At 59.1% G+C, this 12,657-nt stretch overlaps 1 protein-coding gene across 8 annotated transcripts in view; it reads right to left on the bottom strand.

Annotated features, from left to right (window-relative positions):
- Positions 1 to 7,359: 7,359 nt before the first annotated feature.
- The window catches only part of RERE (arginine-glutamic acid dipeptide repeats), a 262,460-nt gene continuing 257,162 nt past the window's right edge, over positions 7,360 to 12,657 (bottom strand). For all 8 annotated transcript variants that reach the window (XM_082653708.1, XM_082653709.1, XM_082653710.1 and 5 more), the window contains 4 exons: positions 11,826 to 12,546; positions 11,077 to 11,223; positions 10,417 to 10,597; positions 7,360 to 10,090 (listed from right to left, as the gene is read on the bottom strand). In XM_082653708.1, coding sequence (XP_082509834.1) covers positions 10,057 to 10,090; positions 10,417 to 10,597; positions 11,077 to 11,223; positions 11,826 to 12,546 — 1,083 coding nt within the window. In that variant the 3' untranslated portion in view covers positions 7,360 to 10,056. The remainder of the gene's footprint in view (positions 10,091 to 10,416; positions 10,598 to 11,076; positions 11,224 to 11,825; positions 12,547 to 12,657) is intronic.

The following is a 12,657-nucleotide window of genomic DNA, read 5'->3' as shown; positions in this document are numbered from 1 at the left end:
CGTCCAGAGCCGTGGCTTCGGCCTCGAGCCTGGGCCTGGGTCGGGAGCAGGCCGGCCGGCGGAAACCCACAGGGCCCTGGTGGATGGAGGCGTGACGGGTTTCCTGATGGGATGTAAATATGTGGTAAATCAATAAACGGCAGCAGCAAAGCGTACAGTTTCCAGTGTGGCTCCCCGAGGGGTGAGAGGTCACCTGGGGATTGGGCCACTCGCCACGGGGACTTGGGGAGGGGGCTGTGAGTATCATTTATGCATATATATATCTCTATATTACCAGCTGCAGCTTTGCACCCTGCCTCCCACCCCTACCCCCTGCCCCGAAGACACCTGGCAACGTCTGAAGATATTCTGGGTTGTCACAACTTTGCTGCTGCCTGGGAGGCTGTAAACACCCTACAGTGCACAGGGTGACCACACACACAGCAGAGAATGATCCGGCCCCGAATGTCCACAGTGCTGGCGTGCAGAGAGCCTGTCTAACTACACTGCTTCCCAGAATAGAGTTAGAGCAGACAATGCTTTTGGGTCAGAAGACCTCACACTCATTCAGTCACTCACTTATTCATTCATTCATTCTCCCATCCATCCATTCATCCACCCATCCATCCCTCTATCCATCCATCCATCCATCCATCCACACATCCATCCGTCCATCCATCCATCCGTCCACCCACTCATCCACACATCCATCCATCCATCCATCCATCCACCCTGCAGATACTCATCAAGGGCCCTGGGAGTGGCAGGCAGTGGTAGGTACTGGGGACCCAACTGTGAGCATCAAGGCTCTGCCTCATGGGGCTGATGTGACAGGAGGAGAGACAGACAATACACTGACCTCTAGGCCTGAGAATGATGCCAAGTGCTGGGAAGAACACAAGCAGGGTAGGAGGATGGGTGATGGGGTCGGGAGACAGCTATTCCAGGGAGAATGGGGCTGGTGTGTTCAAGGGACCAAAAGCTCAGACTGTGAAATGCCCCATAAGGTGGGAACTGCAGAAGGTGGAGCCGACGTCCCTGGTGAATGCCCATCCTGCCCTTGGACTTCACCCGCCCACCCGTGCCCACCATCTTCCAGTGCTGTTTATGGACCTGGATGAGCCTCCAACTTCTTGCGGGTGTCGAGATCCTTCGCCACGGGGCTTCTCGTCATCTTCCATCAGTGGACACCGCGAGCCACCGCGAGCTGGCTGGGCCCCTTCCTGGTGCACCCGGGCGGGTCCTTTCCCCGTACTGTGCACGCCGAGCAGGGAGGGGTGCGCCCAGTCACCGTCGTACCCGCTGCACTGGGCCCTGGTCACTCATACCCTCACTGCACGGTCCTGATGTTTGGGGGACACACAGGACACACTGACCAGAAGGCCCAAACAAGCAACAGGCGTCCCGGCCCCTTGCCAGCCCCTGAGGAGAGTCTGGTTTATGGGCAGCTAACGTGTCCCACCATCTTGTCCTGACCAGTTAGGGAGAGTTGGGTGCAAAAACCACAGCCCTCTGCAGGGGACTTTGGCCACCTCCCCACATGGGCCACAGCTTTCTCACCTCGTCCACGCTTCCCCCAGACCCGCTTCAGCCACTGTCTGCTGCCCTCCTGGAGCTGAGGGGGCTCCCGTGGGGTCCCTGGGGTCCAGGCCCTTCCTCCCCGCCCCCTCCCTGGTCCACGAGCTCGTCTCCAGTCTGCCCTCACCATCCATCTTCCACCCTGTGCTGGGGGAGCTGCAAACAGGTCTGAGCCCCTCTCCTCCCTCTTAGCACCTTCCATAGCTCCCCAGGGCCTAAGAAAGCCGGTCTAAGCCACTCACGCCCAACCTGGGCCCCGCCCATCTCCCTGAGGCCACCACCCTCTGCAGCTGCAGCCACCCAGCCCTCTTCAGCCAGACAGATTCTGCCTGAGCTCGTGCTCTTCCCGCGGGTGAAGTCCTTCTACCTCCTTCCTGCCCATCGATTTCCGATTCATCGACTAAGATCCTTCTAAAACTCCGCCTCCTCTGAGCAGCCCGCCCTGCTTGAGATCAGTGAGGCCTTTCCCCATGGACTCACTCGGTAAACATCATGTCATTTTACCGTTCGTGGTCACGAGGTAAGCGAGGCAGGTCTCATCATACCCCGCTCTATGTGTAGGTGAAGCACAGAGAGGTTCGGTGACTTTTTAAAGTCACACAGCCCCTTTGGGCCTCCTTAATTCCCATGCTTTCTCTGGGACCCCGGACTCATCCTCCCCACATTTATATTGCTTTAGAAGACCTTTGGATTTTCTAGAAAACGTGGCGTTGCATGGCTGTCCTTGGCCTGGGCTGTTTTTGCCTAGAATCGTCAAATCTGCAAGCAAGATGAGCAATGGGAGTCTCCCTTCTCACTCTTGGCTTGCCGAACCCTGGGCCCTCTTCCTAGAACTTTGTCAGTAAATGAAGAACCCTTTCTCACGAGGGAAGGATTGTCATCAGCCTCCCTTTCCTAAGAATCCTCTCTGAGTCAGGCACTCTTCGGGACCAGTGGGCTGAGCAGAGCATCAGCCTGGCTCCAAAAAGCTGCCCTGACCTTCCGGTCTGTCCGCAGCAGGTGGCCGTGGGCACAACCCAGGATCCAAGCCAGGAGGCCCGGGACTCACCAAGAACCACAGCCACTTGATTTCCACATCTCAGAGAACCACTCTATTGACTTAAAACTCAAGCCGTGATGATGGTGATGAGAGGGACCGCCGCTCGCCCGTGGGGGCTAAGTACATCTCCTCCCTCTGCTGGGAAGGAGGACCTGGGCCCTGAGACGAGCACTAAGTGCTGGCCCAGCTCCCACAGGGTCATGCGCCTGCCCCACGAGTCTGACCCCCGACCTGCCTCTGAGCCCCCCGGGCCCTTCCCGTGGCCTTGGCTGCCCACCCTCCTGCCTGGCCGTGGCCTCCTGGGTCTTGCTCCCCGGAAGTCCGCCCCGAGGGAGCGCGGGGTTCCATCTGTGGACAGAGGACAGGGAGGGAGACCTTTGCTCTGTGGTCCCGGGATGAGACTAAAACAAAGACCACTGAAAACAAGACAAGGACCATGCCACGCATCTTGAATCCACACCTGACCTTCCCTTCCGTGAACTTGAAGGTCAACCCTGTTCCTTGAGGCTCCTCTGGAGGGAGCACGCTGGCCCCTGAGCCACACTACGCATGGCACCGCGAACCCAGGGTGAAACCACAGCCCTCATCGGGTTGATTTCTGGCTTCCGAGGCTGTGGACGAGCCCCAGACCATGGGCTGGGATACGGGGCCTGGGTGAGGTGTCCCCACACCCATTACACCAGGCCACAGGTTTCTAGGGAACGGAGCTGGCCTCCCTGGGATCTGCCAGAACAGACAGAAGCGCCCCGGCTTCTCCCTGCTCTCAGGTGTGTTTGTGTGCCGTGCCCTCTTCCTGGCTGTGAGGTCGAGGGCACTGAGAAGCCTCCTGCCGGAAGACTTGGAGGAGAGGAGCAGGTGTCCTGCGGTGGGGGCACACTCGGGGCACCCAGGGCAGCAGTAGCTCAGGGGGACTTTTCAGGGCTGGGGGATCCTGGGGCCACGATGCTTGGAACTCATCCGGGCTGAGGGTGCGGCGTGGGTCCCAGCGAAGATTTACCGAGGGCCTGCTGTGTACAAGCTAGCACGGGGGCGAGAGCGTCTGTCCCTCACTGTAACATCCACGCCTGGGCTGTGCCCACCCCACCCCACCTGCAGCCCCCAGCCCCCTTCTCGGCCACCACTCCCCCCTGCTCCAGCCATGACCTGTTCCAGTTGCCCTTTGCCCAGAACACCCCGCCTTCATCTCCAACCCACCCGGCCCCCTGGGGCTCCCTGCCTCCAGAAAACATCAGTTATTTTGCAAAATACTCGTGGTACCCACACGTCTCTCCCCTGATCGTCTCAGCCGAGGGGTGGGCTCGGGGGTTGGGGGAACCCTGACTGTCCCCTGCAGGCTGAGCTGCAGATGTCGCGGGTGGGGGGGGGCGGGGGCGGGCGGGCTGGTGGGCACAGAGGGATGGCGCCTGGGCTTTGGAGACACTGCCACCTGGTGGCCAAGACTGGGTATGTCAGTGAGGACCGAGTTTCACATCTGCTCTGGGGCAGGACCTGCAGCAGAGCCCGTGCAAGGAATAAGGGGAGTGGAGAGGACCTGCGAGTGACAAGCAGTGGTCAGGTAGACAGAAGAAACTGGCCCTAAGGCAGTCTGCCGGCCTCAGGGATTCTCCCTGGGCCAAAAGGGTCTACTAAGAAGTGCCTTTATTAAAGTGATTTTTTTTTCCTTGGCTGCGGTGGGTCTTCGTTGCTGCGCGCGGGCTTTTCTCTAGTTGCGTCGAGCGGGGCTCCTTGTAGTTGCGGAGCACGGGGCTCTAGGTGCGCAGGCTTCCGCACTTGCAGCACGCGGGCTCAGTAGTTGTGATGCGCGGGCTTAGTTGCTCCGCGGCATGTGTCCCCTGCATTGGCAGGCGGATTCTTAACCACTGCACCACAAGGGACGTGCCCTAAAGTGCTATTTTTAATCTCATTCGCGGCACTGGCTGTCCACACCCTAGGGGTTCACCGGAGGTCACGGTCGTAAAGCGGCTGTCCCCTCCTCACCCAAAACTCTTTGCCCAGGACTGGAGCCAGAGGGGCTGTGAGATCCTGGAGCGAGCATAGCTGGGGACTGGGGGTGGGGTGGGGTGCGGGACTAAGAAAATTGAAGGGGAGGGAGAGGTCACTCCAGGAGCCACAGCAGAGGGGCCAGATCCCCGGATGGGGCTAAAGGCACTTCTAGCTGCTCGTCCACGCCTGTAACTCAGCAGCATACTTGGACAGTGCACCAAGGCAACTTCCTCAGCGGGGCCTGTTCATTCATCCAGCAAACATGAAAGGAGCACACGTATCCCCCCACGCTGGAACGTGGTCCAGGAAAGAGGTGCCCGGGTAGGGGTGCAGCGGGGTGCCCGTGGAAGCACAGAGCTGGGTCGGGGCGATGCAGGGGCAGCTTCTTCAGCCTGGGGGCCCCAAGAGACCAAGAAGAAACAATTACACACAGCGGGGAATCTCGCTGAAGCAGCTGAGAGCCCTGCGAGGACCCGGGGAAAGGACCCCTCGGATACTGAGCCCCCCGAGGGCCCACAACGAGGACAGAGGACCCAGTGAGGGCAGGCGAGTCCCAGGGGAAAGGCTGGGCTGCTCCGTCCACAACAACGGTAACTGTAGCCCCACCAGGCCCAACCCCGAGCGCCAGGACTCCAGTGACGGCGCACTCGAGCCTGTAGCCGCAACGAGCCCAGCTGGACAGCCACATGCAGCGGCTGCCTACCCTGCAGGCTCATCTGGCTGACCCTCCCTGGGAGGGGACAGGGAGGCCGAGGGCCCCCATCCCTCAGTGTCCCCACAGGCCCCTGGGAAGGACCTGCTCGGAGCTCCAGTGCAGGACAGACCCACGCACTGGTCTTGGGGCCCCTTCGCTTGACCCCAGGTGTCTGGCTAACCGGTCCTGTTTTGGTTCCATAGCTCCGAGTTCAGGAACACGCCTGCACTGACCGGGTTAGCCGGGAGAGGCTGAGGGTGGTATCGGGGGTCTGTGTTGGTGCCCTCCCACCTCCCTGGGTCTCGCCTGAGGTTGGCAAAGTGTTCGCGGCTCGGATGCAGGGTCCCCGTGTGTCCAGGCAGAAGCACGCGACCCTGGCCCTCCCTCAGCAGCTGTTTTGTGTCCACGATTGCACAGCTGTGCACGCAGCCCTGGAATCTGATGTCTTCTCGGAAGGTCACTGCTGATCTCTCTGCTGTGTATCCTCGCCCTGGAGGTAAGTGGCCTTGACTTACGCAGGTGCTGCCTAAGTGACGTGCCCCGTTCACCTGAACTTACCACGGACAAGGACCCATGTGGCAGCCGTGAGCCCAGCCCTGCCAAGTGCCACTTTCTGCGTCCACGCTGCAGGGAACCAGAGGGGCTGAGCCACCGTGCCCAGGCCGAGGGTCCGCCCACCTACCTACTGAAAACTTCAGCTTCACAAAGGGCACAGTCTACATGAGAGACAGCCCTATACGCTACCGATACCATGTATAACACAGATAACTAACAAGGACCTACTGTAGAGCTCAGGGAACTCTATTCAGTGCTCTGTGGTGACCTAAATGGGAAGGAAATCCAATTAGGAGGGGAGATACGTATATGCACAGCAGATTCACTTTGCTGTACAGCAGAAACTAACACAACATCGTGAAACAACTATATTCCAATAAAAATTAAAAAAAAGAAAAAAAGAGACCAGCAGAGGTGGCACCTGGATTCCACCCACTCACCCCACTGCCCCATCCCACCTTCTCATCCGTGACCCATGACGACAGTCACATGTGCCTCCCATGGCGCCTGCAGGGCCCTCACTTTGTTCCCCCAACTACCCAAACTGCCCAGCAGGGCTCCTGCTGTTGGAGGGCACGGAAGTGTCTCTAGGGCCACTGATGGGTAGGCCACCTGCACCGTTCCGGTTGGCAAAGCTTTCTCATGCCCTAAATTAGGTGGTGCCCGACACGTGCCGTCCCCCAGGCCTTCACCACAAGGCGGACGGACCCTGGCTGGTTTGAGGCCGTTTACTAACAATGAGCACTCGGGGCTGCTCACGCTCCATCATCACGGCCAGACCCCAGATACAGAGGCGCGCATATCAATTTCCAACGGCAGTCTTGAAGCTTCAGGAAATGCCGCGAACCCAACCTGGTGACTGCTGCCCCCTCGTGGCCACACGCACACCCTGCAGGTGACCTGGTGCGCTGTCACTGGGTAAGATTCCCCCATGGGGCTTGGAGGCATCCTCAACCTGGAGGGCACCTCAGCTGCTGAAGGCGGGCTGGGGGTACCGGCAGGCCTCGGCGAGAGGCAGAGAGGGGACAGGCAGGAGGCGCGACCAGGGGCAGGAGGCCACTGTCCTGGCTGGTGGCTCAGACCTCTCCTCAGCAGAGAAGGAGCCACAGGCCCACGCGCCTTGGAGGACGTCCACAAATTAGAGGTGCGGGTCGAACGGCACGGGGAGGAGTGAGGAGGGGGCGTTCTGGTCCCAACGCCATCACCCCGGTTGATGAATGACCATTCATCAATGCCCACGGATGGGCACTGAATGCCCACTGCCTGGGGAGCCACTGCACGTCCTGACTGTCCCGAGTCAGCAGGCTGAAGCCTCCCCGCGAGGGCGGTGTACCCGCCAGAGAGGCCCTTCCCCCCAGACGGTGCAGACGGGGCTCTCTGGAAGCTGTTTTGGAGGGTAAGCAGTGTGCTGGCAACGCAGAGAACCAAACCATCCCCCTGCCCCTCCGCACCCGGCGAGACCCAGGTCAGAACAACGGCCAATACGCCTCCCCCGCCCACCGCAGGGATGAGACGCAGTCCACGCAGCCGCTGTAGTGTAGCTTGTTTTTATTTACGTCCACAAATATTTCAAAAAAATTACAAAATACTCAAATGGAGAGAACACAGAAGTCACAATTTCTGGGTGTCTACTCTGTTTACACTGTGTTATCTCATGGCAAACTACTCATATATACATTTAGCTTCAAGATATATATAAACGTAGCAAATCATAACATACACTCCGCTCTGCTGCTGCAGCAGCGAAGTGAAGCTCAACCCGACGACAGTGAACAAGATACACATAAAACACGGAAAAGCAAAACAACTCCAAACAAAGGGAGGAAGCCCAAAAGGAGACCAAGGGGTCGGGCTTCAAAGACACCGTGAAGGTCTGGGGCCTCCGACACACGCTGCAGTTGACCAGGTGAGGATTTCGGGTTGTGGGTTTTTAAATGGAAGAATCTCAGTGCTTCACCTGGGGACGTGGGGAGAAAACCAAAACCTAAGGAGAAAACGCCTTCAGACAGTTTTCAAGTACAGACTTCCAAGTACTTCAACTCTCTCTCTTCTTTGGAAATGGACGAGAGAGAGAGAGAGAGAGAGAGAGAGAGAGAGAGAGAGAGAGGGAGAGAGGAGAGAGGAGAGAGGAGAGAGGGGAGGATAACTGGGCGGGAGGCGTCGCGTTCCACCCAAAGGGAGAAAAAAAAGCAGGCGGGGGCTTCCGTGCAGGAGCCGGGGCAGCAGGAGCGCCCGAGTCCAGCAGGAAGGGGCCCGGCTCAGAGGCGTAGAGGCCGCAGAGCGGAGCCGCCCTGATGGCACGTCACTAGCCCCGGGGACACAAACGCCCCTGGCCAACGCGGCCACTCAAGCGATGACAAAGTGTTCATCTGAGCTTGCCTCCCCCCAAGAAGCTAAAGTTAAGGCAGAAATGGAATGAGAGAAAACGAAAGAAAAAACCTACGAACACTTTCAACAGACAAAACCATCCTCTATCTGTCCCAAAGGAAACCGAACGTGGCTTTAGTGGACACTGGAAATGCCCTTGAGGCAAGTGTGAATCCGGAACCTGAATCTGAGCTATCGCCTGCTGGTTTCTGGGTCAAAGCGCCAGCCTCTCGACCCACCCCCTCTGTGGCTCCGGTCCTGGACACGCTCCACGTCCACTGACCCCCAGGCGGGAACTCCGCGCACCACGGCAGAAAGAGCCCCCGAGAGGCTGAGAGAAGAGGAACAGAAAAGGTCACGTCCTGGCAGAAAGCGTGATCAGCAGGTGCAGAATGTCCTTCCAACTTCCCCACCCTCTGCTCTGGAGAAAGTGCAGCACGCGGGCAACTCAGAAAGCCGAGGCAGGCTCTCTGGGCCACCTGCCCCCAGGTGGAGCTGCCTCTCACTCCACGTCCACGGCTGTGACCCCCGTCCTGCTTCCGGGAGGAAGAGCGGGACGCCAAGTGTCTCCCTGTCCGACGTGGGTCCCTGTTCCTGGGGTAACACACAGGCCGCCACTCGCAGCCGGACCAACTCCGGGATCTCCCTCACTCCAAAGCAGCCTCGGGCCGTGACAAGGATGGCCTGGCCTCACCACAAGAAGATCCAAACGACGACACGCACGACAAAGCAGATTTCTAACAGATCCCTTTGGCAAGCATAGGTGCTGAGTGACTCGCAGGGAATCGTTTTCTTGGATTTTCTAGAATGTTTATGAAATTGTCCAAGTTAATATTAAAAAAGGCAGTTCATTCAGAACAATCAAATGCGTGTGCAGAGAAATCTATAAGGAAATCTACAATCTGACACACAGAAACATGTGCTTTCGATCCCTCAGAGACAGCATGGGGGACATTTAACTCCTGCGCTCCTGGTGCAAGATGAGAGGTTCAAGCTAACAGATGTCTGCACCGCTGGCAAAGCACAGGCTGGGAACAGACAGAAGTGAAAACCAAAGCAGCACAACAAAGAAACGGTTTGTAACACTGTCCCTGCAAACCCCTGGCTGCTCCCTGCTGCGCCCAAACCTAGTCCCAAGCTTTTGCCCGTTTGTAACTAGTAACGCCCATCTGTTCCCTTTAATTAAAGGGATAATTATATATAACTTTTTATTAAAAAATCAACTCTGTATTCTGTCAACAGCTGGTAGGAATTCACAATTAGTGACATGGCTGGAAAAAATAGATCAGAATAGTAGTTTATGGAAGAAAAAAAAGGCTGTTCTAAAATTATTTATTTACAGACGTAAAAAGCCATGCGCAGAACTTCCTCAAATTATGAAGATTTCCTACAATGTATTAAAATAAAAGATTTTTTAAAAATTACAGCTCTTGGATTCCAAACTCATACGCTGCCTATCTGCAAACCTTGTGGGTTTTGGAACACACGCAACTGAGTGTGTCTGCACGCACAGTGAAGGGTGTGAACTGGTTCTAGCACCTACTGAAGAAATCAAGGAAGGAAAAGAAAACTAAAGCCAAACCCCAAGATTGCAGGGGAGCTTTCTGAATGTTCAGTCCAGTCCAGGCCTCGCTAAGTTTCTGGGGACTGTCATGCAGGGAGACCCAAGCCAGTCTCGAGGAATCCTCTCTACAAACGAACACTAGTATGCTGAGACGTTTTTAGTTGTGGGGTTTTTAAATATATAAAGAAATCTTTAGAAGATATTCTTTTTGCTTTTGCAGCTCCTATTGTATGTAAAAAGTCCTGTTTCTCCCCCAAGAATTGGGGTTTCCACAGCCAGCGTTAACAAATAAATAACTTATAACTGCTTGTCACCTTCCTTCTTCAGTCGACTGAAAAGAGAGGGTGGGGAAAAAAAAAAAAAAAAAGGAAGAAGTAATCAGCGTCAAGCCTGGGTAGGCCTGCAGCTGGAGGGCCCAGATGCCCGGGGCAGCCTCCACACTGCTGACCCCCGCCCTGTCTCCCCTCCTCAAGACAGCTCCACAGTAGGCCCAAGAGGCAGAGGGGTGGGGGTGAGCCGAGGGGGAGGGGGAGGAGTCCGGCGCTTGTCGAAGGGGGTTGGGGGGGAGTGTGGGTGCAGCCAGGAGGGGCAGGAGGGGGTGGGGGACCCACAGGTCGGGGAGGTGGGAGCCTGGCCTCCCTCCCAGCCCCTCCTCACCTGTAATAATCTTCCTGACTCGGGAGGTGGCCACCATGCATGTGCGGGTGTCCGTGCAGCCACTGCTGCTCCATGGCCAGTCTCTGCAGCTCCGCCGACTGGGCGTGCATGGCCTGCAGCTGGTGGGCCGCCGACATGGGGGGTGGGATGGCCCCAGGCAGGTCCCGGGGGTAGGGGGTGCCTGCCAAACACAGAACAGCCTCTGAGACAGGAAGGCCAGGATGAGGCCGGCAAGGAGCTCGGATCAGGAGGGAGCTTCCCAAGGGGACGGGCAAGAAGCCACCTCACCGGCAGGGAGCACCGGAGCAGAGCCCCCGCCCGCCTGCAAGAGAGAAGTGCGGCTCCCGGACCCCCTGCCCCTGGGCCCCGTCCTCCTCAGCCTACTGACTGGTCCTCACAGAGGCCTGCCCTCAGCCCTCCTTTGAATTCGGCACTCCGCTATCTCTTCCCTGCCCACCATCGTCCCGGCTCCTGATACACGTTTATACCCCTGACCCCCAACTCCCTGGGAACAGGGGTCTGCCTGCCTTGTTCCCAAGTAGCCTCCCAACACTCAGGAGATATGTGCTGAATACATGAACGAACGGGGACGTCGCGGCAGACCACCACCCCAGCTCTGCCCTGGACCCCATCCCACCCCTTCCCCAGGCGCGCTCTTACCAAAAACTGGATGGCGAAGCATCTCGTGCTCATGGGGGGGCTGTCCAAGCAGAGGGCTGGGGAGGGTGCCAGGGGGATAGGGAAAGCGAGCCAGGTGCGGGCCAGCAGTCAGGGGGTCAACCAGCGGGTGAACTGGGCCTGCTGAACCTAGGAAAAGGGGCAGAAGTGCACATGCAGGCGGTGCAGGGCTCTGGGGGGCCTCTCGCCATTTGCCCTCGTTGGCAGCAACTCCCAGGGACCTGCTCCTCTCCACGGCTGGCTTCTGGTCACCAGGGCCACCAGCAACCCCGACCCAAAGTAGCTGTCACCCTCCGTGGCCTCCCCGCCCCTACAGCGGAGCTCTGGAGAGCCGCAAAGTGAAGAGCTGGCCACGGCTTTCCTTTCCTCTTCCTCTCCCTCCCCCTCCCCCTCAGCGCCCCCACAGGCAGAGCCTCCTCAACCTCGCTTTGTCCAGGACCCTGGATCAGCAGAGCCCGCCTGGCCGACTGCCCAAGGCCCTCCCGTGGCCTTCAGGTCCACAGGAACCCCAGGGCCGTTCCAGCCCTGCCCCAGCCAGCATCCCTCCTCCCAGCTCAGCTGGACTGGCACCCTCCCCAGGGCTGCCTCCCGGGCCCTTCACCCACAGGACCCAGAGGCGGCCAGCAGAGCAGGCGCTGCTGGACGGGGGCTCACTAAGCCCCACTCTCCGCAGACCTCTCAGCCGCGCCCCCCGGCAACGTCCTCTGCCCTTGGCCCCCTGGAGTCCCCACCTTGGTGGAGAGGGTCCTGCTGGTGGAGGTGGAGGTGCGAGTGGATGTGGGAGTGCTGGTGGTGGTGCGGGGTCACGTTGAACATCTGCAGCCGCGCCAGGGGGTCGCTGGTCAGTGAGGCCATGCGCTCAGCGTGAATGCGCTCGGCCGCCAGTCTGTCCGGGTAGCTCATTTCGGGCCGCAGCTGGGGGCCCGCCAGGGCCAGTCTCTCCCTCTCCAAGGGGTTCAGGCCAGGGTGGAAAGACGCGAAAGGGTGGGGGCCGGCGGCGGGGGGGATGGTGAGGGCGCCGTGCCGGGCGAAGTGCTCCATGGGGTTGGCGGCCGGGTGCAGGGGGTCCAACTCTGGGGGCTTCACCTCGAAGCCCGGCTTCATCCGCTCCCGCAGCTCGCGCTCCCGGATCTCACGCTCCCGGATCTCGCGCTCCCGGAGCTCCCGCTCGCGGATGGTGGGGTCGACGTTGTAGAGGCCGGGCATGTGGTAGGCCAGCAGCGGGTCGGTGGGGTTGAGGGGCACGTAGAAGGGGTGGTTACGGTTGGTGGGCGACATGACGTGGGGCCGGGCGTACTCGCTCAGAGTCCGGAGGGCCGGTGTGTCGGGCCCGATATACGGAGGAACGGCCGCGATGGTGGTGGGCGGGGGCTCAAAGGAGGGCCGCATGTGGCCGGGACCACCGAGCTGGGGGTCGCCAAGGCGGCCTTCATGCGCAGAGCTGGACGCCTTCTGCTAAAGGAAAAGAGGCCGTGAGGAATGGGCGTGTCCGGCCGCCGGCCCAGCCAACTGGGTCCCCCCGTGCCCCAGACCCAGACCCAGAACCGGCCCAGCCGAGGTCCG

Source organism: Grampus griseus, assembly GCF_964374135.1.
Source record: "Grampus griseus genome assembly, chromosome: 1".
Classification (NCBI taxonomy): domain Eukaryota; kingdom Metazoa; phylum Chordata; class Mammalia; order Artiodactyla; family Delphinidae; genus Grampus; species Grampus griseus.
Note: the sequence above shows the minus strand (reverse complement) of the source record. Positions and strands in the feature narration are given on the sequence as shown.